Source organism: Aristolochia californica, unplaced genomic scaffold (genome assembly GCF_029961685.1).
Source record: "Aristolochia californica isolate CCGP_79_NKW_82.1479 unplaced genomic scaffold, dmAriCali1.0.hap1 SCAF_14, whole genome shotgun sequence".
Lineage (NCBI taxonomy): Eukaryota > Viridiplantae > Streptophyta > Magnoliopsida > Piperales > Aristolochiaceae > Aristolochia > Aristolochia californica.
The window spans coordinates 4,676,792-4,701,380 of record NW_027181815.1 but is presented as its reverse complement, the minus strand read 5'-3'; the positions used below and the strand labels follow the sequence as shown (position 1 = coordinate 4,701,380).

Genomic DNA, 24,589 nt, shown 5'->3' with positions numbered 1-24,589 from the left:
AAGGGAAGAAATTACCTTTTTGTCGTTCTTGTCGAAACAAGCACACGTGCCGAACGGAGGAAACCAACAAAATCAATCAGGGACTTGATTAAAACAGAACAAAACAAAACAAACAGCATCGATCTGGATTCTGGAATACCGAAAATCAGACATCATCATCGTTTCACCAAAAGAGAGAGAAAAAGGGTAGAGGCATATGAAGAGAGAGAGAAAGGGTGTTTTGTTTTATAGAAAGAGAAAGGTGGACGACCAGCGAAGGAATTTAGCTGAGATTCCGAAGATCTTCGAGCTTCTGAGATCGTAGGAATCCTGTTTATGTTGTCTCGCATTTGCATCGAAAGCGAAGTTTCAGTTAAGAGTTGGGGAATAAAATAAGAACGATGCCTTAAAGTTGCAGCAAAATTCATTTCTCTGATTCCTGAATTTACACTCTCTGCTCCACGGAAAGAGAATGATGAGTTTTCACGATTTCTCCGTGCGATCTTGCGTTTCTCGACGTCCAGGAGAAGTTATTTCAGCTCCAAATGTGGAGAGAGCGTGAACTGCCTGGGAGTCGTTCAGTGTGTTAGGTTTTCCTGGCTTATCAGATTAGATCTGAAAAATGGCTCTGTTTCGGAAGTTCTTCTACAGGAAGCCGCCCGATGGACTTCTCGAGATCTCCGAGAGAGTTTACGGTATATTGCAGTCTGTTGAATGTCGTAAAATTGTGTGTGGCCTGACCGTTGCGAATGCTGAATTTGCTCCTATTAGGAGAGCTAAACATATTTTTTCTTTCTCGATTTTCTTCGTCTGTTTGATTCCTTTCTTTTAATAGTTTCTTTGTTGCTGATGTTATATTGGTTAATGTTTAACATGTCCTTCCATGCTGAATTTTATGACTGAGAAGTTAATTGATACTCTTTTTTTTAAAAAAAAAAGTAAGCTAATTGATACTTTGGGGCTTTTCTTTCCTAATATTTCAGAAGAGTATGAGTTGTCTTGTGCTTAATGGAAGCCATAGTGTCAGTGGTGGGTTTGTAATGTAATACTTTCTTTTATCTGCTAGCCCTTCATATTGATGTTTCCTGCTCATGTTCTTTTGGCACCATTTATTTGTTATTTAACCCATTTGGACAACGTATTGAACGGGAAAAAAGTACATATACCAAAGAAGAAGAAATAAGTGTAAACAAACTTGTATGCTAAACGCAGTTTGTAATGGCTTTGCCAGAATCTATGGAAATCTACTTGTCAGAGCTCGGGATGCAAAACTAAAGATTCAACAAGTTATTTTGTTGTCACAATACCATGAGGAAATAAGACAACCATTACTTCCTCACAAAGGTGTACGGCTTTCTTCAAATAAAAGCACTTAGCATAGTTACTAATTTGTATCGCTTCTTACAACATGCTCTAGTAAATGAATTTGTTTTCTGTTTTTAGTATTTTCTCTTCTTAACAGGTCCTTTGTATTTTTTCTTGCTTCTCTCTCTTATAAATAAAGGAAGAAAGAGTTCATTGCTATAGTTTCTTCTCAAACTCTAGTAACTGTATGATTCATATCAAACTATTTGGTGATTTCTTACTCTTCAGCTCTATGATTTTACTTCAATGGTTTATTGATTCAAACTTTTAATAAGAAAAGCACATAAAGAAAAAAGGTAATTTGACTCTTTATGTGCAGTGTTCGATTGCTGCTTTTCTACGGATGTCTTAGAAGAAGATGATTATGAGATCTTTGTGGAAAGTATCGTATCTCAACTCCGCAAGCAGTTTCCAGATTCTTCTTACATGGTTTTCAATTTCAAAGAGGGGGAAAGACAAAGCCTGATTTCCAACATTCTATCTGAGTATGATATGCTTGTAATGGACTATCCTCGACAATATGAAGGGTGCCCATTACTCACCATGGAAATGATCCACCATTTTTTGAGGTCATGTGAGAGCTGGCTCTCTCTTGGTCAGCAGAACATTCTACTAATGCATTGTGAACGAGGTGGTTGGTCAGTTCTGGCTTTCATGCTGGCTGGGCTTTTGATTTACAGGAAACAGTATACAGGAGAACATAAAACTTTAGACATGATATACAAGCAGGCTCCACGGGAGCTTTTGCAGCTTTTGTCTCCATTGAATCCCTTGCCTTCGCAGTTGAGATACCTCCAATATGTTTCAAGAAGAAATGTGGGAGCAGAATGGCCTCCATTGGATCGGGCACTAACTCTGGATTGTGTTATTCTTAGGGTAATCCCTAATTTTAATTGTGAAGGAGGCTGCAGACCAATATTTAAGATTTATGGACAGGATCCCTTTATTTGTGATCGGACTCCTAAAGTTCTTTTTCCTACACCAGGAAGGAGAAACAGTGTCCGACTCTATAAGCAGGTGAATGTAATTTACATGTTTCCACTTTTTAAAATTTGAACGCCTTGCATGATTTATGAGTTTCTTTTCTCGAAAAAAGAAAAAAAAAAGAAAAAGAACGAAACGTGAATAATTTTTTGTTTTTACTTCATTTGTTGGGAAGAAGGAATGATTGGCAGCTTAAAATAAAGGTCTCAAGTAAAAGGCACACTTAAGCTGCTTTCTGCTCATGTTTGTGTGTAATAGGCATCTTGGGTTTCCTACCTTCACAGTTTGGTGCAAACAAGAAGTCTTGAACTGTTTAATTGATGGGCCAAACAATAGCTTGTGTCTATGTATTATGAAGTATCATACTGAACCTATATTGTATGACTTCATTCCAAGCTGTAATAATTTGAATGTCACTTGGCCAGCTGGCACGTACACATCAAATTGTACTCAACAGAGATAAGGAGTTGTTTGGGGGGGGGGGGGGGGGGGGGGGGGTGGTGCGTAGCTGGGGTTCAATGATTTTTCTTACAGGGGAAAAAAAAAACACATATCATCCAGCTTAAGTGTACTTGTGGATTTTTTTTCTCTTCCTAATTGATATGTTTTGGTTGCAGTCAGACTGTGAACTTGTTAAAATTGATATCCATTGCCACATCCAAGGTGATGTTGTTCTAGAGTGCATTAATCTGTCTGAGGATCTTGTACGTGAAGAAATGATGTTTCGAGTTATGTTCAACACTGCCTTCATCAGGTCCAATATTTTGATGCTTAACCGTGATGAAATTGACATTCTCTGGAATGCCAAGGATCGATTTCCGAAGGACTTCAGGGCAGAGGTATATGCTAGTTTTATGTACATTTTTGTTTCTAAAATTGTACTTTGATATTCATTTATTTGTCTACACTTATCTTATATATTTCTTTTTCCCAATTATTCTTTGGATGCAGATCCTTCTATCAGAAATGGATGCCACTAATTCTTTGATCACGGTTGATTTGAGTGGTGGAGAGAAGGAAGGACTTCCAATGGAAGCATTTTCCAAGGTTCAGGAGATCTTTAGCACTGTAGATTGGCTGGACACAAAGGCCGATGCTGCACTTCAAGAGAAGTTGGATGCTGTTTTTCCAGGAGAGAAATTAATTGCAAATGTTGTCCGTGAGAGGATAAATTTGGAGCTGCTTGAACAAGACACTCTTAATGAGAATTCACCTAGAGATAATTGCAAAAGGAACCCACCCCCTTTACCTTTTCGACTTGAGCAAGATGCAGTTGAAGAAATTCTGGAATCCAGTTCTTCAGGAGTTAGTTTCACAGAGAGTTCATCACCTCCTCGACAGCCTTCTTCCATGGTGAAACCATCCCCAAAATCAGATGTAACAAAAGATAAAGTTCAACATCAAGAAGTGATGGCTGCTGTTCAACGCCCTGTCCAGTCCAAAATATTATCTCAACGTGTTGGACAAGCATCATCATCAAATCCAGCTTCTTACTGTAATTCTTTGCAAGGTTCATCTTTGCCCATGTCTCGCTATCATAGTGTACCTTCTGCTCTTGGAATTACAGCTTTGTTGCAAGACCATGTTGTTTCATTTGGAACTAATGAAGTCTCTAAGTTAGCAAATAAGCGAGTCCCTCAATCACAATCATCTGCTGCTCAGTCAAAACCTGTAGGTCCTTCCTATATTGATCCCATGGAGGGTGATTCCAAACATCTTTCTTCATCATCAAAAGATCTAAACCAACCTCCACTGAATTCCTCTTCATCTGAACCTCAATCAATTCTAAAACCAGGGAATGCTGGGCCTCGTCCATTACCTCCACCTCCTCTAAATCCAGTGTTAGCTTCAGTTCCTTCTTTAATGACAAAAACCAGTCTACATATGACCTTCACTCCACCACCATCATCTCTTGCTTCCCCTCCTCCCCCTCCTCCCCCTCCTCTCCCGCCTCCTGTCATGACTGCTTTGTCTGTGGCCTCTTCTTCTTCAGCTACAGAAAAGATGGCAGATCATCCCCCTCCTCCTCCACCACCACCCCCCCTTGAGACTATGTCTATGTTGTCTTCATCCTCTTCTGTTACAAAGATGGCTGGCACTCCCCCTCCCCCACCTCCTCTCCCCATGATCACGGTCTCAGTGTCTTCACCTAGTTCAGTTAGAAAGTTGGCTGCCCCTCCTCCACCACCACCACCTCCTCCTCTTCCTCCTATGGTTGTGTCTTCAGTGCCTTCATCAGCTTCAACTACAAAGAAGATGGTTGGCCCTCCGTCACCTCCTCCTCCCCCTGTGATTGTGTCTTCAATGTCTTCATCTGCTTCAATTACAAATGAGGCGTCTGACCCTCCTCCCCCTCCCCCTCCCCCTCCCCTTGTGGCTGTATCTTCAGTGTCTTCATCCTCTTCATTGACTGCTGCACCTCCTCCACCTCCATCTATGGTTGTTTTCTCAGAGGCCTTGTTCTATCTGTCTCCTCCACCACCTCCTCCACCATTGTCTGGCCTTTCCACTGGTATATCTGCTATGCCTGCTGCACCAGTCTCACCACCTCCTCCACCATTGTCTGGCCCTTCCACTAGTATTTCTGCTATGCCTGCTGCACCCGCCCGCCCACTTCCTCCACCATTGTCTGCCCCTTCCACTGGTATATCTGCTATGCCTGCTGCACCAGCCCCCCCACCTCCTCCACCATTGTCCGGCCCTTCCACTAGTATATCTGCTATGCCTGCTGCACCAGCCCCACCACTTCCCCCTCGCTTCAGTCAAGGGCTTCCAAGTCGACCACCAGTTCCACCTCCACCTGCTCCTAGTGGATCTTTGCCATTCTCTAAGGGACCAGGTACTGCTCCAGGTGGGAGTAAAGCAGCTGGTGGTCCTGGACCTCCCCCACCTGCACTTGCTCCAAATTTTGGTGCAAAGGGACGGGGACTGCGCTCTATGAGTCCAAAAGCACCAACAACTTCAAAGAGGTCAACACTAAAGCCATTGCATTGGGTAAAAGTGACAAGAGCTATGCAGGGAAGCTTGTGGGCTGAAGCACAAAAACAGGATGAAGCTTCCAAGTATAATAACTTAATTTCATTGGTGTTATTGCTTATTTATATGTGAAGTGTGTGATAATGTCTGTTTGAGTTTGGAAGTGGAAAATGTACCTTATATCTTTTTTGCTGTTCTTTTCCAGGGCTCCTGAGTTTGACATGAAAGAGCTTGAGAATCTTTTTTCTGCTGTTGTTCCACCCTCTGATCATGGTAAGGGTGATAAATCAAGTCGGCGTGCCTCTGTGGGGGGAAAACCTGATAAAGTGCATCTGGTAACTTCATCTGTTTATCCTTCACAAAGTTAAAATTTAGACCATTTTTATCATGTTAAAATTTATCTTTTTGCTGCATCTCCCAGTGCAAAAAGGATAAAGAGTTGCAGCTATTTTAAACCTTCAGATTCTCTAAGCTTTCATCATGTGTGTATATATATATATATATATATATATATATATGCTTGCTGGCACCTAAGAGTTGTCCTTGAATTAAAGTTTCTTATTTCTCTTAATTGAATATTTAATTTTTGGGACTGAGATATCTAATCTTGAGATTGCTATATTGCTTCCTGGCTTGTCGGTGAAATTAGTAAGTTATAAGGTGCTCAGTGTAGTTTGCCTCTGCTTGATCTGCAGATTGAAATGAGACGTGCTTATAACTGTGAAATCATGCTAACAAAGGTTAAGATGCCACTGCCCGATCTGATGGTAAGTTTATCAACTCTTTCACCTATTCCTCATGTTTCTTGATTTTCATGATTGTGTGATCTCAGTAGATATTTTCATCAGGGTCCTGTTCTTCCTAGAAATGGAGTAACTGTTGTTTTCTAAATTTTTAAATCATATTTTTAAACCTTTTATTTTTTTCCATATTCTCGTTTTCCATAACCCCTTCAATTTTATTTGGAATGTTGAGCTTGATCTTCTGATATCACTATTTATACATTTCCCAGAGCTCAGTTCTTGCCTTGGATGAGGCAGTTTTAGATGTGGACCAGGTAGATAACCTTATAAAGTTTTGTCCAACAAAAGAGGAGATTGAATTGCTTAAGGTATTTATATATATATGTATAAATATATTGTCTATTAATTTGTGTCAGCTTTTTTCCCAACAGCTCTTTTGTTGTGTTCTACTAGCAAGCTTTTTCAGTTTCAAGGAAACGTTTGTTTCACTCTGTGGTTATATATGATATTGGCAGAAATGCACATGGCTCTTAGTAAAACTGTCACAATAAATGTGAAGATGTATTAATAATGTTAAGGAATAGTCCCACATAGATTAGTGAATACAAATATTTTGACTTTATTAGCCGGGAAAGAGGTTTCCTAAGTTGGCTAGTCATTTTGGGATGGGCCTTGGACCCAACTTCACATGGTATTAGAGCAGGTACTCATATGTGGGCCTACACCTAAAACTATCTACTTGTAGAACCACAAAAGAGGGCCTACACCTAAATTATCCACTTGTAGAGCCACAAAAAGAGGGCCTACACCTAAAACTTATCCACTTGTAGAGCCACAAAAGAGGGTTTATACCTAAAATTATCCACTTGTAGAACCACAAAAGAGGGTCTACACCTAAATTATCCACTTATAGAGCCACAAAAGAGAGCATACACCTAAATTATCCACTTATAGAGCCACAAAAGAGGACCTACACGTGAGGGAGAGTGTTAAAGAATAGTCCCACATGGATTAATGAGACAAAGATCTTGAGTTTATTAGTTGGAAAAGAGGTTTCCTAAGTTGGCTAGTCATTTTGGGATGGGCCTTAGACTCAACTTAACAAATAAAACTTGAATACACAATGCAGAAAGTTGTGTTAATTGTGAAAACATTACTTATTTGAAATATTTCTTCCTAAAGTCATATATTAAGGGTTTTATGGAAGCATTATGATGCATGAAAACATGCGGATAAAATAACTTATCAAATAAAGGACTCAATGTAAAAATCAAATAAAGATAGGAATTTTTTGTTAAACATTTTTGTTTTGTTTTGAAAGTTGATTGCAAATGCACATTTACACACCTTTTCCTCGGTGAGACTTGAACCCCAAGACCTCATACTAGAAACCCCATCTGGTCATTGAGCCAAAGACCCGATCCACAACATTTTTGAATAATCACCACTGAAGGTTTTTATTGAGCACTAATACTCAAAAAGGGGTTAGACCTTGTTATTGTTAAAAAATACCTATGTGTGTAGGGGTGGCATGACTACTAAATACGGAGTATTGAAACCATTTGCTCTAAAAGATCGACTTGTTAGAGAAGGCGCAACATGAATATTAAAGACGGGTAGCCAATTCCAACACTCCCCCCGCATGTGCGACACCCACAACACGGGGCAACCCCCACAAACCTGGGGACCAAATTCGTCAACACAGATATTGGGGGCAGCAGGATTCGAACACACGACCGACCTGCTCTGATACCATATTGAAACCATTTACTCTAAAAGATCGACCTGTTAGAGAAGGCGCAACGTGAATATTAAAGACAGGCAGCCAATTCCAACAAGGAGAACTTCTATAGAGATGGCATAGAATTGTAATTATACAACCTGGTGTATGTCCTCTTATGTATTTTTCACTTTAAGGTATGTAGCCCTAAGGGTATTGTAGTCATTGTAAACACCTTTCCACAACTATAAATACAACCTCAAGAAATGGGGTAGATCATTCAAGCCTCTTCCTCTTGGCTCAGATTTGTCCTTACACTTTTCTCCCCCTTGATTTCTTCTCTCCTCTCTCCCAAGCACTAGAGTTCTTCTCTTCTCTCTTTCCTTTGAGATCTCGTGTGTTTATGTGTTGGTCCTAGAAATCAACATGGTATTAGAGCAGGGAAAGATCTGACATGGAAAAGGAGAAGAAAGGGAGGAAGAAAAAGAAGAAGAAGAAGAAAAAGAAAAAGAAAAAGAGGAGTTTCTCGTTTTTCCCTTAATCTTTTCACAATTCCTGTTTTTCATTGGACGTTTCACTCTCTTACCATAAGTTTTATATAGAAAATTATATACCGTTGGAAAGATCTTTGAGTCTAGTTTTCAAATCTAAAAGAAGTTTTGAAATCAGAATTTTCTACAAAGGGAAATCGACATATGAAGCAGTAAAGGTCAAGCAGCAGAAAAAGTTTCAAGTAGCAGCAAAAAACCTCAACTTTCTAGACGGTTTGTACCAGCATGACTGAGAACTTATATAGATAATTAAATCTCAAAAGAAAGCTATGTGAGTCTACATGTTATCCCAATAAACAGTTTCTCAATCTGATCTTTCTAGAGAGAGATGTTCACATTGGAAGAATCAAAGGTCATACTGGTTGCTTATTGCATGCGAAAATCTGAATCTAAGCCAATTTTTTTGCTTCACTTTTTGAGTTGCTAATGTTGTTTAAGTTTCCTATTTGTTTTGAAATCTAGTCAAAATTTTACCAACTTGAGTATTTTTCCTTCCTTAAAAGTTTATTTTATTAGAATTACATTAGTTTCCTTAAGAAAAGTCGTTTCCTATATGAGTTTAGTTGCTCATGTTGGTTAAGTTTCCTATTTGTTTTTAGAATCTAGTCAAGATTTTACTAACTTGAGTATCTTCCCTTCCTTAAAAGTTTATTTTATTAGAATTACATCAATTTCCTTAAGAGAAGTCTTTTCCTATATGAGTTTAGTTTCCTTTTTGACAAAGTCTGAAATTTTTTATGTAGAAAGTTTTGTTTCCTCATTCTAAATTCCAAATATTAGTGTCCTAAATCTCCCTTATTCCAAAATTTATCTCTTGGATATTTTCTTTCCAAATTGGTCAAGTTGTGTTAAAAAGTAATTGGCTTATATTAGAAGTCTATTTTTAGAAAGTTTCCTTTATTATGTTTTATCTCAAAACTTTCTTATTGGAGATTTTTTTTTTTAAATTTCTTCAATCATCATGTTCATATAGTAATTATTTTTTTATCTCCCTCTTGAGTCAAACCTGGTCACTTTTTATAATCTATTGGTCTAAAAGTGCCTCCTTACTTGGAAGTATGAAGAGCTGCATTGTGCGCCTTCTTCTGTTTGAAATATGAGAGTTGCTATCTTCTTATTAACACCTTAATTTCTTAAAGTACTTTTTTCAATTTGTGTTTGTTAAAATCACTTCAAAGCAATGCCTATAGACCCACTACCTAAAAGTATTGGAGTGTGTTCAACATCCAGTTTGATTCAAGTCATTTTATTATTCGCCCAAGAGGTGTTTTTTGTTTGAGTTACCCTTAAAAAGTGAGTAGTCTCTTTGTTGTGCCCAAAAGTTGGGATGTTTTTCTGCCTTTGAAATTTAGCGGAGTGTGTTTCAGACTAACCATTTTGACAGGTGTATGGAGCTTTGTTGTACAGCTAGGTGTGATTTTTCTTCTCTCACTATTATTTTTTGCAAGCTTGATCTCTTGGTGAAGAACAAAGAGATTTCTAGCTTGAAAGGGGAGAAGTAGAAGAAGAAGTACAAGAAAGAGGTAACCGACAATGAAGAATTCCACTTGTTGTGTGGTAATCAAACTTTATATGATTAGAATATCCAAGTACGAAGGAGACAAGATGAGAACAAGATGAAGATTACAAGCAAGATGTGAACAAGAAGAAGAGGAATCATAGCAAGACAATCAAAATTTCTTTTTCAAGTCGTACAATATTAGAATTTTTTTTCAAGCACACAGGTTTCTTAACCAATATTATTTGCAAAGTGAAGTTCAAACACCGATTTGAGGGGGAGTGTTAAAAGACACCCACGTGTGTAAGGGTGGCATGACTAGTAAATAAGGAAAATTTCCATAGAGATGAAGTGTTGAAACTTAGGATTCCATGATATAAAATCACAGTATAAGAGGATTAAGGGGTGTGAAGAAGAAGAAGAAGAGTTGTGGAGAGAAGGTTTTAGGAGGAGAAGAGGAAGAGACGAATTTGGAGAAAAAATGAGGAAGGATAGGGTTATGGACTTTTTTCAAACCTTCCCCCTTAAGCTTTTTTTTTTTTTTTTTTTGAGAATAAGTGTGAATATATTACTGAAGAAAAAAATTACATACCTTGAAGCTAAAAAGACATTTCCTCCACAACAAGATGTTGGAGGGTAACGCCTTTTTTCGCTTGAGCATCGGCTAAGTGATTTGCAGATCTTGGAACATGTTTCCAAGTGCATTGTAAAACAGAAATTAACTTACCCTTAAGCTCTATTTATAACTGATAAAAGTAAAATATTATAATTATGCCCTGCACCCTAGTAAGAGTAAAGAAAAGACAAGAAACACAAACTAATTACATCAATAACACTCTAATTACATCATATCTTCTAACGCTCCCCCTCAAGCTGGGAGGTAATGGCAGTGATCCCAGCTAGAAACAAATAACATAGATGTAATAATAATCTCCTCTATCTCGGTGTCCCAAAGATAAGTACGAAATCAGGCTCTCACTCTCAAATGGTAGAAATGGGTGATAAAACATAAGTCGAAACCAACCTCAAATGATCTCGAACAAATATAGTGATAATAATCACTAAAGTGGGTAATTGTTATCATTCACAAGATGACGATAAAAAATCCAAGGGTACCAATAAAAGTCTCGGTGGACTTTAAAAACATCCATATATATAAAAGGAACCGGCCAAAGCAATGCTCCAAAAGGGTTGACCAAAGGGGTAAGTGAAAGTCAAACAAAGGATGGTAGGAGAAAGACTACCAAATAATAAGAGGGTAATGGGGAATCAAAGAAAGATAAGGTGAAGAAGTCGGGGTTATCATGTGCTTTATTTTCCTAAGTAGTTCCGATTCTTCATCATATGGACCAATGTCGACAACAGTTAGTAAATAATGAACCCAAGGCAAGCAACCGAGGAGTTCTTCTTCAATAATAATGTCACAATCAAAGAGACACAATAGCAGCTGCAGTAATGAGCCAATGCCCAAATAACATGTACCAAATATGTAGTTATATAGCAGCGGATAACCGGTAAATAATGAAAGTCTTTAAGAGTAATAAGGACATGTGATATAATCTGCAGCGAGTCCATCCTTGGATAAGGAAGTTGTGCACTGAGTAATAAGCTGCCAATAAGTTGAACCAAGTGTTGTTAATCTTCTCAAAAAGAATAACTGAACTGAGTGTTGCTGGTTTCGAGAGTTGCTGCAAGGTCTTCTAAAAAACAGAGAAGAGTAGATAAAATAGTAACGGATGCTGCTTCTACGCTTATTGCATCAGTGATTAATTCAGAAATCAAACCGAGAGCTAGCCATATTAAACCAACTAATTAGCAGCCAATGACATAAGTGTCATGTTTCTGACATAACCCACACTTAGAGATGTAATTACAGAATGAAACTGATTCTGAAAGGCAAGATAAAAAAACCAAAGGCAAAGTTTGAGGCTAGACCAGTTATAGCTTGAAAGAATTTCACTGAGTGATAAGCTGAGCGAGGCTGCTCACTTCATAAGGGGATAAGTACATCAAGTACTGCTCCAACTTGTTGTTAATATGCTACAATTATTTCTCATAACCAGAGAAGAAACACACGTTTTGAATTTGACCCTAGATCAAAATCTCCTTAGATAGATACTTCTGCAATTTGCAGCATTAAATCAAGTAACTATTTTTTTGGGAAAGTTGCCATAATTCAGAATAGGAACACTTCTTCTCTTTGACAAATAAATCAAGGATTTTTTTTGAAAATAAGATGATCTTATAAAGATTCTTTCCAGATATTATTAGTTAACAAAAAATAAACTTTCCAAGGGTAGATCATGAGATAGTTTCTTGATATTGTTGATCAATAATAGCAACTCAAAAAGTGAAGCAAAAATTTTGGTTTAAATTCGGATCTTCGCATGCAATAGGATACCAGCATGACCTTTTATTCTTCCAATGCGAATATCTCCTTAAATATGGATCAGATTGACATGAAATTTTTTCCTTCAAACTAGACCTAAATACCTTTCATCCAAGTATAACTTCTCTTTATAAAATATACTTCTTTTGAGATAAATAATCTGATATATTTCGAACTCTGTAATCTGGCCGAATTGAGTACTCTTTCTTCTTTGGTCAACATGACCATTGACTCTTCCGAGATCGATTTGTCCGTCTAAAAAACTCAGATTGAGAAATGGTTGAATAGGTAAAAAAATAGACTTACAGATCTTTCTTTTGATATATATTTCTCCATATAACGTTTCATTCTTGATGGCATAAAACGGCTTGAAAGTTGAAGCTTTCTGTTGCTTGACCTTTGCTGCTTCATATGTCGATTTCTCTTTCTAGAAAAATTTGATTTGAACGATTCTTTTTGAGTTGGAAACTAGACTCAAATATATTTCCAACGGTATATAATTTGCTATACAAAACATACGGTAAGAGAGTAAAAATTCAATGAAAAACATGAATTGGGAAAGAAGACTAAGGAAAAAACGAGAAACTCCTATTGTTTCTTTTTCTTTTTCTTCTTATTTTTCTTCCTCCCCTTCTTCTCCATCTTCTTCTTCTTTTCCATCTTAGATCTTTCCCCGCTCTGATACCATGTTGAAACTTAGGATTCCATGATGTATAATCACAATAGAAAAGGATTAAGGGGTGTGAAGAAGAAGAAAAGTTGTAGAGAGAAGGTTTTAGGAGGAGAAGTGGAAGAGTGACGAATTTGGAGAAAAGAGGAGGAAAAATAGGGTTATGGACTTTTTTCAAACCCTCTCCCTTAAGCTCTATTTATAATTGATAAAAGTACAATATTATAATTATGCCCTTCACCTCATTAAGAATGAAGAAGAGACAAAAAACATAAAATAATGACATCAATGCCACTCTAATTACATCATATCTTCCAACATGGGGAATTATAATTATACAAGTTGGTGTATGTCTTCTTATGTCTTTTTCTTTTTGAAGCATGTAGCCTTAACGACATTGCTGCCATTATAAACACTTTTTCACAACTATAAATACAACCTCAAGGAATAAGGTAAAACATTCAAGCCTCTTCTTCTTTGCTCAAATTTGTACTTACACTTCTCTCTCTTTTCCTCTTCTTTCTCTCCCTTGGTTTCTTCTTTCCTCTCTCCCAAGAGCTAGAGTTCCTCTCTTGTCTCCTTCCCTTGTGATCTCTTGTGTTTATGTGTTAGCCTTAGAAAGCAACAGTCATGCTTGAATCAAGTATAATCAGTAAGTGAAAAGAAAGTAGATGGCTTTGCCTAAAAAAATCTTTTTGTATGTTTATATTTATGTATAAGTATGTATATGAAAATTGGATCCCATGAAAGTGTATTACAGATCTCGAGTAGAATATACGAAATTAAGAAGAGATTGAGGGAAAGGTAATCCAGTTGTTGTAGGAGAGAGAATACCTTCTTCAGAGGTTGGTTCATTTAGTTATCATGTTAAACAGATGAGTCCATTAAATTTCCACCTACTCTGACTGAGGATGGCAGCAGAAGGAGACAGTGTCAACAGGAAAACCCTAACTGGGTTTAGGGAGGGACGGGCTCCAACCCCTGTTGGGATGTTCCGAAGGGAGGAAGAAGAGCAAAACAACAACACCAAATGCCCCCCTCCCATTGTCCCATGGCTTCTCTCTGCTATATTCCTTGCTAAAACCCTAAAAAGACCAAAAATATCCTTAAGCGTAATAACTTATTATTAAGTGTCCTGTCCCTTTATTACGAAAGTACCCCAAAAATTAGTTATGCTAAATGCTTTGCCCTTCGCATTCATTTCTTGTTCTTCTTCTTGGACTTGGATCTGTAAGTTAACCTAAGTGTCTGCTTGCTTCTCAATATGCACCCCCCCACCTGGCCCACTCCACTACTACTGTGGAGGTGACGGACGGAGGGCCTCTGCTTTCTGTCCTGTGAGGTGGGGTTGGTGATGGGGGCTGGACAGGGTGGAAATGTAAGGTCCGGTTGCTTTTTTAAAATCCACAAAACCTGTCCCTCTGCCATCCCTAAGTATGGAAAAGCTTTGGACATTTCTTGTTTTTTTTTTTAGTTATGAAAATATCATTAAAGATGAGGAATAAATCACCAAGCATCAGAGAACAACAGGAAGGGGAAGAGATTCCCTACATACAAGAGACTAATGTTGACATCAATTGGTGATTTCTAAAGTTGCTTGGTCCTGCCTTACATGCCCTATTTAGTGTGAGAGAGTTCCTCTCTGGTCAGCACAGGATATTTGGAGTCAGATGATGTCAACATCTTGGTCTTTGTATAGAATTTTGTTCTCAGTAGGACGTCTCATAGAATCTTAAGACATGAAAATATGTTTGTTTTAATTTTTTTAAAGGGAAAACAAATGAAAATCATAAAGCAATCAAAATTAGTATTTGCCACATAAGGTAGTGTAAAAAAAACAAATCCTGAAATCCTAATTGAGCTAGAGAATTACTACATGGAACCTCCTGAGGTACAAAAGCTCCTTCAATAAAACCAGCTAAGTTGTCTCAGATCATCAGTTTCCTTGTCAACTTTGATCCCCTGGCTAAGAAAGCATATGTTTTCTAACTCTTCTTTGATGGGCCTGGGTATTCGGCAAACTCGCATTTTTTACCTCAATTGAATTTGGGTATGCCTGCCTGCAGCTACTTTTGGGACTGACTTGCTTCTAGTTCTTGTTTCTCTTGCTTTGAAAACACCCAATGTTGTCTTAATAACTGGAGATGAAATGTTCAGCAAAATATGTAGGGAAATTACTGACATTTACTATTACCATATCCTTATTGTTCTTGTTGTACCTTGTTTAGGGTTACACTGGTGACAAAGAAAATTTGGGTAGATGTGAGCAGGTGAGTATCCATTTGACTTTTTCATGCTTAGTAGTTGAGGAAATTCTTTGCAAATTAAAATGTAAGTATTCTTGTTCTACTACAGTTCTTTTTAGAGGTAATGAAGGTGCCCCGGGTAGAATCTAAGCTCAGAGTCTTCTCTTTTAAGATTCAATTTGGTTCACAGGTAAATGAAAATTGAATTAGTACCAGTTCTGCTTCTTGCTCTTCCTAGTTTGTTTGTGAACTAAATTTTATCTTCCTCTTATGTTTATTATTACAGGTGTCTGACCTCCGGAATAGTCTGAATATAGTGAATTCTGCAGCAGAAGAGGCAAAAATTTTAAACTTTTGCCCACTGTGTTCTAAATTGTATAGGTCATTTTATGTTACAAGGAAATCTCTCATATCATCCTCATTTTGTATACCAGATCAGGATGTCTGCAAAATTATACAGAATCATGCAAACAATTCTTTCGCTTGGTAATGCCATTAACCATGGAACTGCAAGGGGTGAGTTTGAATTTTGGTTTGTCGATGCTCTTGATACTGTTGTTTGTTTCTAAAGAGGCAGTCCTATGAACTTCAACCCCTCGCACAGAAGTTGACTATTGCCTATGTTTGCTCAATGGTTGTCCATGGTCAAGCACAGCAGATATTACAAATGCTCAGATTTCACTTCAGTTCTTTGTATTGTCTTTCTTAAGAAGCATTCAATTTTATTATTTTGTCAATCAGATTGTTTACTCTTCACTCTTCCTGTTATTTGACCTTGTTACGGAAAATTTGGCTGATAGGAACTCACTCTTAAAGCATTCTCAACTCAGCTATATTGTCAGAACCACTAGCTTTTAATGAATAATTTTGATAGGCAACTGAGTATTTTGTTCGATATCAATTCTTTCTGCTAAACCATATTGCTTTCTCATGCCTTTGGGTTTCTAAGAGTGACTTAAAGGTGCAGCTTTCTCTACCTTAAGCTCATGGGTTTTCAGGTTCTTAATCATGCAAGGAGATAGACATAGGTTGGGTGGAGTCTAATTTTCTCCTTTGGCTGAACAAAATTGACAAAATTCAGATATTTCAGGAATACAATCTAGAGGCAGTAATCATATTAATTTACACATTTGTTTGCAAGATTTTCGTTAATGGACTTTGTCCTGTCCCTTGTTGGAAAAAAATATATTTGTTGTACTCTTTGTCAGGAACTTCTAGCTATTTCTTGTTGCTGTAGGATTCATCAAACATTAAATTCATTAGATGATCGAAAAAGAAGAAGAATATGACCCCTTTAAGAATTTAAAATCTTTTGAGGGATTCACATTATACTGGATCAGATATTTTTTTGCTGCTGTTAATATCGATAGTCGAGAAGACATAAATTATGGCTTTGGTTGCCAGTCAAACACTTTTAACCAATTATATAGATGCATTAGGCCCTATTTTTTAAATGGAATACTATCTGGTACTTAAGTTACAGGTAAATTATTGGTATCCAAGAAGCTTTGGTATGGTTGAATGGAGTTCATGAGACCTAAAAAAGAGAGTTGATGTTGATTTGTAAATTTCTCTTGTGTGTTAGATTGGTTGATACCTTGCACAGTTATATCTCTTGTCATTCTTGCTTTCTCCATAGTAACTCACACTATCATTTGTAGGCTCGGCTATTGGGTTTAGGCTGGACAGCCTCCTTAAACTTTATGATACCCGTGCTCGTAACAATAAGATGACTCTCATGCATTACCTTTGCAAGGTATTTTCCAATCAGTGTGATGTTTGAATTTTTGACTGATATTTGGTCACCATATTTTAGTCAAGTAGAAGCTTGATATACTTAGGTTTAATGTTATTGTCTTTTCTCTCAATTTTTTTCTTTTTTGACAATCAAAGGTTCTTGGAGAAAAACTACCTGAACTACTGGATTTTCACAAGGATCTGGTTAACTTGGAAATATCAACAAAGGTACTAAGATGGTAATGCTTTTATATATTTACATATGCAATTTACTGAGAGAAGAAACCTGGTTGGCCCACAGATACAACTGAAAATTTTGGCAGAAGAAATGCAAGCAATAAGCAAAGGACTAGAAAAAGTTGAGCAGGAATTGACGGCTTCTGAAAATGATGGTCCTGTTTCAGAATCCTTTTGCAAGGTAGGTTTTCTTTGTTTCTTTTAATTTTGTATACTCAAAAACATGGGAAGAGTTGTTTCTTTGAAGTTAACAACCAATGAGAAGAAATACTTTGGAAAGCTAGAGTGGAATATATTATGCATTACATCTTCTATTTCTCATCAGCAATAAAAAACATGGACTGTGAAAAGAGTCTCTTTAATATATTACTTGGTCCTCTATCTCACTGGACTGACATTCTCTTAAATCTTGTCTTCTAAAGTTATGGCTTGCCAAATCTGAGTTTGTGTTTGGAGACTTCGATCTGAAACTCTTTGATATGAGGTGTTAAATAACTCTTAAAGAAAACGATGAGAAATGAGATTTCATTGAGAAGAGAATTGTAAAGATAATACACAACTCAATTTTCAGAAAAAGAAAAAACATTTCATTAAGTGGGAACAACTGTTTTAAAAAAAAATAAAACAGTAATATGGATGGAACAAAGCATGACTGCTATTCTAATAGAACGAAATATCCTACAATGAGATTTTATCAGGAAATTCCCTGCCTAGCCAAAGGGTCAGCCAGATGGTTGGTACTAGGACGAACTTGCCTCTGGCATTTTTCAATCTCTATTCATGATCTCCTCATAAATTGATTGAAGGCACCAAGGAGGTGATTTTATCCCCCTCCATCCAACTGATGATGACCCACAGATTCCTTCCACAGGGATAGGATCAGGAGAAAAAACTGATATATACTCTGATCCTTTGCAAGAGGGGGCCAAATTTCCTCAAAGGAATCACACGGACCAAAGGTAGTAGAGTATATACCCAACAAATATTTTCCTACAAATTCCTGATTAAACCTCCACCCCTTCAACTCATGGATTTTCTTAAGAGGGGCCATCAAAAGTGAGCATGAACCAACCACTCTTAAGAGGACACGACTGATTCATGCTATCCAATCTAGCAGTGGATAGGAAAGTACAAAGTTTGAGAATAACACTTTGTCCCATGAATAATGTTATGGCTTGGCATTAAATAGAGGCCTCAAGACTCATTAGGTTGACATAGCCGACTGCTGCTAATGTATGATTCATGTGGATAGATGCACTGCTGGTCCATATGTTTCTCCAGTTAGGCATTTGTAAACTTTTACTGCTTTATTTTTCTGACTACTGTTGAAATTAAGCACGATTTTGGAGAAGCTTTTTGCAACTTTGGTTGGTCTTTATTGGCAATGGTCATCTGATAACTACCATATTGTAAAATTTGAAGGGGATTAAGTGATGTGAGAATGGGATGGTAGGTAATATGAAATTGCGAGATGTTTAAAGACGGTCTAGTTATGTTTTTTGTTATATAAAATTTTCTAGATGCTTGTCCTTGGTTATTGAAAATTCTCATATCACCCCTCAATCAGCACTGGAGCATCTTTTGAGTTTGATCCATCATATGGCTGGCCAGCACTATCCATTACTAGAAATGAGGAAAGGTATTTGAATTCTTAACTGCAATAATTATGTGAGATAAGAAAAAACCTTTCTAGCTCAATCCTTCGGGGTTGGAAAGGCTAAAATTGCACTTGACTGTAAAAAAAAATCATTCTTAGTTTCTTATCCTTCATGCTACCGACAAACAGCCTGATTATTTAGCTTATGAAGGTGTTTAAAGTTTTGATGTAAATGAGGAAATCAGCAAGACAAAGGAATTGAGTAAGATAAGATTTGGTGGTTTTTCTCTCTCATGGTAAACTGAACTATTGGTAAGGTATGATACTGCTTGATTATCACAATACACAGGCTAATCAGTCCTAATTCAAATGCCATCTGCCAAAATTTTCACCCAGTTTAACTCACTAGTATCTTGTACCATGTGTGGTACTTGGCTTTCATGTAGGCGTTGTGATAATGCTCTACTCTTGCTTTTTCCGTGTTGATGTGATATCCACTATTTGACCTTTTGTCTTAGGGAGATCCAGCCCGGTATACATTAGAAAATGCAGCAAATCCAAAATGATTTCATGATGTCTATTTGATCTACATGACAAACTCTTAACTTGGTGTTTCTTTAGGTACCTTATTATTCTCTAAAACAGCTTGGTCGGGGACAAATCAGGTTTAGCAACAGTAAGATCTAATTTCGAGCTAATCATTTTTAGCTACGTGGATCATCAATAACATCATGACCCTCTGTTATTAACATAAATTTAGGATTCTTAGGGTTTCGAATCACTTCAAAGAACTCAATTGTTCTAGGATATCTGCTACATACTTTCTTTAGAGAGGTATATTGTTTAGAATGAGTGGATTGACTTTGACTTCTATTTCTAAGTTATACCTTAGAGCATAAATGGTTGAGTACTGATCACCTCTATATAGTTGCCCCTTTCTATGCCTCTTCCCTTGATGAGCTACCTAGTCACCTGGCTTCTACTGTCCTGCGCAATTTCTACACCCCCTTGGTTAATCACCTCATCCATTAGGGCAACCATATGGAAGATACTGACATTAGAACAACTCAATAAGTGCAGCAACATTTGGATAACCCACCTGTAGTGAAACTTGGCTGGTGAGATAGTGGATCGCCTCTTTCTCTGCTGCGCCTTGTGGGGGTGCCTTGTTGAGGAAATTAAATATTTAGTATTGCTTTCCCGCTCTCTTTGCTTGCTCAATTCAACAGTTTGTCACTACTTTGCGGCGGCATGGCAAAATCCTTTGGAGATTGACTGTAGCAGTGATGTGTTGGTATACCTGTGAGTAGTAAGATTTTTGGGGGAATCCTCAATAGAACTACTGAGGAAGTTCGTTATGAATTCCACTTTTGGCCCATCAAGACGATGATTTGCATCATCTTCCTTATATTATCATTAGATGTAACTAGAGGACAGGTGGCTCTTAATGACTGTAGAATGCAGTCCTTTCCCATGATCTCCTCCTATCATTTGACTAAGTTTGATTCTGATGGTAGCTCTAGGGTAATGAAAGCCCCACAAGTGGAGATACTATTGGTTGTTCTGGTAACCCAATATCCATTCTGTCAGTCATTTCAGCTGCATTGGTATACATACACAAATATTCAAAAAAAGTAGAAACAATATTAAGAAATATAAACAATGACGGTTGGGCCTTAGCTCAATGTTCTCATTGGGAGATTTCTAGTTTGAGGTCTTGATTTCAACTTTCACTAGGGATATTGGGTGTAGTGTGTGAGTTGTTTTTAATTGAAAATTTTAAATTAAGTCCATTACATGAGGGAGGTTCTTTTCTTACACTTACATAGGGATTGGTTGAGATTATAAAGATGATAGGATGATCAGGTAGGCATTGCTCATTATGTTTTAAAAAGTTTTATGTGAGTAAAGAGCGAGCCTTATCTAAAATCATTACGTAGGTTAGAATTTTTATTCATAAACAGTCAGGTAGAATAGTAAAACTGATAATCAAGCGAAATTTTCCCTATGGAAGTGGTTTGTTTTATAACAGTAAGGTGGCATTTGGTAGAATAGTAGAGCAGATAATTGAGTGAAATTGTTTTGCCCCATGAAAGTGTTGTATTTTAGAACAGTACGGCCCATGAAAGTGTTGTATTTTAGAACAGTACGGTGGCATTTGCCTGCCTTACCTTGCTCTTTATGGGCATGTGACTCTATGGAAGGTGAGCTGTAAGTCTCCTTGAAAATCTTAGACTTGGTTTGGGAATTTTTTCTAGCCCACTCTGTGTGGAGGGTGATTCATTTATGGTGATTAGCTGCAAATTTGTAATCTTCTCGTTTGTGTCATTTGTTTCGGTATTTCAATAGGACATTTGCCATTCCTTGGTTGTCCCGCTCATCCATATGAGAAGCACCGCATGCTTGATGGATGGATTCCTTTCTGTGGAGTGGAGCCTCTTGGCGAGACCTTTGTTGCTGAAGTCTTCATTCCTTTAAAGCTGGTGTCTTCTGTCTTCTTGGTTGTGTAGGGCCTCTTGTTCATATTTTATCTTGTCTTGTTTTTGCCTCCTTTCGATGCTATTTCTATCAAACCCATATTTCTGTATAACAACACTAAACGTCTCAAAACTAGGCTTGGGGAGACTGCTTTGTAACCCACAAATTAGCCTTGTTTAGCTCAAACACCTTTGGTTACTCACTGTGAGCAGCACACACTGAAGGCCATATAAACCTAAACAAATCATAAAGAGGCTAGCCTTGTGCATGCCACTGAGATTAGCACTTGATAAGATTTAACGTGTGTATGTTAGTAGTAAATGCAAGGTTAAACTTGCTTGAGTAACTCCCAGTTGAGAAAGTATTCTTGATATTCAGTTGATAGGGAGGCCAGTTCTTGTATAGTATTAGTATGATTAGCACATTATGGATTTCAACTTGGCTATGAGAGAAAAGGTCACAAAAAATTAGGACTAATGGTTTGTGAAAAGCTTCTAGCCATTAACTGAGTTTGTATCTTTCTTTCAAATCAATCAGGATTATACATTACTTTGACTGCACATCTGTACGTAAACATCTCTTTGCAAAGTAGTAAATTTGTCAAATCTCAAATATTCTAGGAAATTCTGGGCATGAATTCTTCCTCCATAGTAGCATAAGGAGGAAGAAGTAATTTATTTTTGGTTTGGAAACCAAACTAGTGATACCAAAAAATGAAATAGAATTTCGTCCTGAGCTCAATCACTTGAGCAGTTTTTTCATTAGGGGCTATTGTTTGTTGGTGACCTCGTTCATGGATTCTATAATTGAAGCCCCCATACCATGGCTTCACATTGATTTGTTGGTGCAAGTTCAACGATGATGCAGCTCTCATCTTGGACTAAGAGGGCAACGATCATCTAATTTGCTATGTTCCCCCAAGTCTTTGTTACCATATGGAAGCAGAGTTGAAGGGGAGTGATGGGGTCATCTTGGACTAAGAGAGCAACGGTCATCTATTTTGCTATGCTACTCTTAAGTCTTCGCCACCATATGGAGGCAATAGTTGAGGGGGAGTGGTGGGGTATCTTGGACTAAGAGAGCAGCAGTCATTTATATTGCTATGTTCCTCTTAAGACTTTGCCACCATATGGAGGCAGAGTTGAGGGGCCTTCTCATGGGATTTAGGGCTATGCTTGAGTTTTTCATTTTTTATTTTTGGTCTTTTTCTTTTTCTTTTGCTTGTGTGTGTATGTAGCAGATTTTATTTTATATTTTTCTGCTATATTTTTATATTCTGGTTTGTAAGATTTTTAAATTTGGAAGACTATATTTATGTTAATTAACTGAGCTTTAACTTTCCAATTGATGTGTATTTGATCAGACATTGAAAGAGTTTCTTGTCACTGCTGAAGCTGGAGTTAGGTCCTTAACTTCTCTGTACTCTGGAGTGGTATGCACCTGTTTGTTTTCTTAAATATCTATTTACTGGCTTATATAAGATAAGAAAAAAAATTTTAATTTTTAAAAATTCATAGTATTTTAGTTTCTCTTGATTTTCCTCGAGTTAAACTGAATCTATGTGTGCTTTTTGTTGGAAAGAGTTGAATGCATGACCATTGAAAATATTTCTTTGCAGGGTAGAAATGCAGATGCCCTGGCAATTTATTTTGGAGAAGATCCAGCTCGCTGCCCATTTGAGCAAGGTCTTCTTGACTAACCATTTCTTTTCTTTTTAATGTTCTGCTCTGCTTGAGGACATTAGAAACCACTTTCCTTGAAAATTTTGCTTGAAATTCTCAATCAGAGTAGAATTAACCCTTGTTCCGTCTGTGGTTCTCTTTAAATTCTTAACAAAATCATTTCTCACTATTATCAAAAAAGAAAATTAAAAAAGTTGAGTAACATTATATGAGTAATATTACTTGAACATGGTGTTGGACACCTTTCCTGCGTCTAATTGAATTTATGAACTGCTTCTTCTCCTTGCTTCTGTGAATGCCAATTTCTTTCTATTTTGCATCAAGATTTTAACTTAAGCTACCACCTTGCTCATTTCAAGTTCTACTTCTGAATATCTGTTGCAGTCGTTTCTACGCTCCTAAACTTTGTGAGGATGTTCAATCGAGCCCATGAAGAAAACCGCAAGCAACTGGAGCTTGAAAAGAAAAAAGCTCAAAAGGAAGCTGAGAATGAGAAAATGAAGGTTGCTACTCCCAAAAAGTCTTCAGAGCAAGCTTCTAACTCTCCCGTCAAGAGTGGCAAAACCAAATAATGAATTACCTGACTTTACTGATTTTAAGCACACAACGAAATCTCTAGGAGTTTTTGGTTGAGAAAGAAAGGAAAAAAGAAAAAAGAGAAAAGAAAACTTCCCTCGTCATGAAACATGAATAGAATAAAATTTGCTGACATCTCTTCTAGTGGCCAATGAATATGCTTCGGGGAATTCAAAACATTGAAGAAGTGAGGATTTGTACTTCATGAGGTCAGTTTCCCTGCCATTCTATCTGTCCTCTAAGATTCCTTTCTACTGTTTACTTATGTATGTTTATCCTTGTTCACTATTGCAGATCAGTGGCAGTTCAGACAGATCCTGTTGACCAACTTTGTATAGTATACTTGCACTGACCATTAATCTTTGTTGTAAGTTGTTATCGGTAATTTGGGGTAGGTTTAGGTAGTAGAAAGTTGATCTTATTCATTTTATATGTGCTCGTCTCCCCTCTCCTTGTGTATATTTGAGCGGTGGGGGTCTGCAAGTAGTGGTGGCTCGCAGTCAAAGTTAAACAGCATTTTCTCCTTTTTCTTGCGTCAATTTTAGATAGTTATGTATATTTCTTTTCATTATTTGGAATTGTCCACATTTTGGAAATCGCATCTTTGGCTTGTCTGGCTGATAAAAAATAACTGAAATTAAGGGCTTCAATCGACGTCTCTTGAGGTCGGTGCTGTTGACCTTTCACCTTTTTGTGCAAACGAATTCTATTTTGCTGTCTCCTGCTGCTATATTGAAGAGCCAGTTTTACTTATTTTCTGTATTATAATTTCTAATAAGCAGAAAAATTACACGAATTTGGTTTAAAAGATATTTTGTTATTTCATTTGATACAGTGAAAGAAGAACGTGACATGAATTGTATGAAAGCAGCAAGTTATTAGTTTACTGAAATGTAAGTTCTATTATGTAATGTAACCAAAAACGAAAGGGTAAAAAGATTCTTCTTTGTCAGTTAAAAAAATGAGTTTGTAGGATTTAACGGGAAATTTTGTCAAAGACGCAGGGATGAAACACTTCATTTGGGCATACTAGCTGGAAGCGCAAGAGTCGAAAAAAGAATTACCTAGGAAAAAAGAATACTATCTGTGTGTCTTACTTGGGGATTAGATTCAAAGAATAGTTTTGTTGCGATGTTATATTGTGAGAAATGTCGGTTTAAA

The 24,589-nt window shown here is 37.2% G+C and overlaps 1 protein-coding gene across 1 annotated transcript; it reads left to right on the top strand.

Annotated features, from left to right (window-relative positions):
- The first annotated feature begins 135 nt into the window (after positions 1 to 135).
- On the top strand, positions 136 to 24,078 carry LOC137949514 (formin-like protein 18). The gene is made up of 18 exons (XM_068795576.1): positions 136 to 674; positions 1,664 to 2,361; positions 2,946 to 3,167; positions 3,280 to 5,390; positions 5,510 to 5,639; positions 6,000 to 6,071; positions 6,317 to 6,415; positions 15,104 to 15,145; positions 15,231 to 15,311; positions 15,408 to 15,458; positions 15,556 to 15,637; positions 16,783 to 16,877; positions 17,015 to 17,086; positions 17,160 to 17,276; positions 22,534 to 22,602; positions 22,789 to 22,855; positions 23,237 to 23,637; positions 23,723 to 24,078. The coding sequence occupies exons 1-17, from the start codon at positions 602 to 604 to the stop codon at positions 23,422 to 23,424; spliced, it is 4,269 nt and encodes a 1,422-aa protein (XP_068651677.1). The 5' UTR covers positions 136 to 601; the 3' UTR covers positions 23,425 to 23,637; positions 23,723 to 24,078.
- The last annotated feature ends 511 nt before the right edge of the window (positions 24,079 to 24,589 follow it).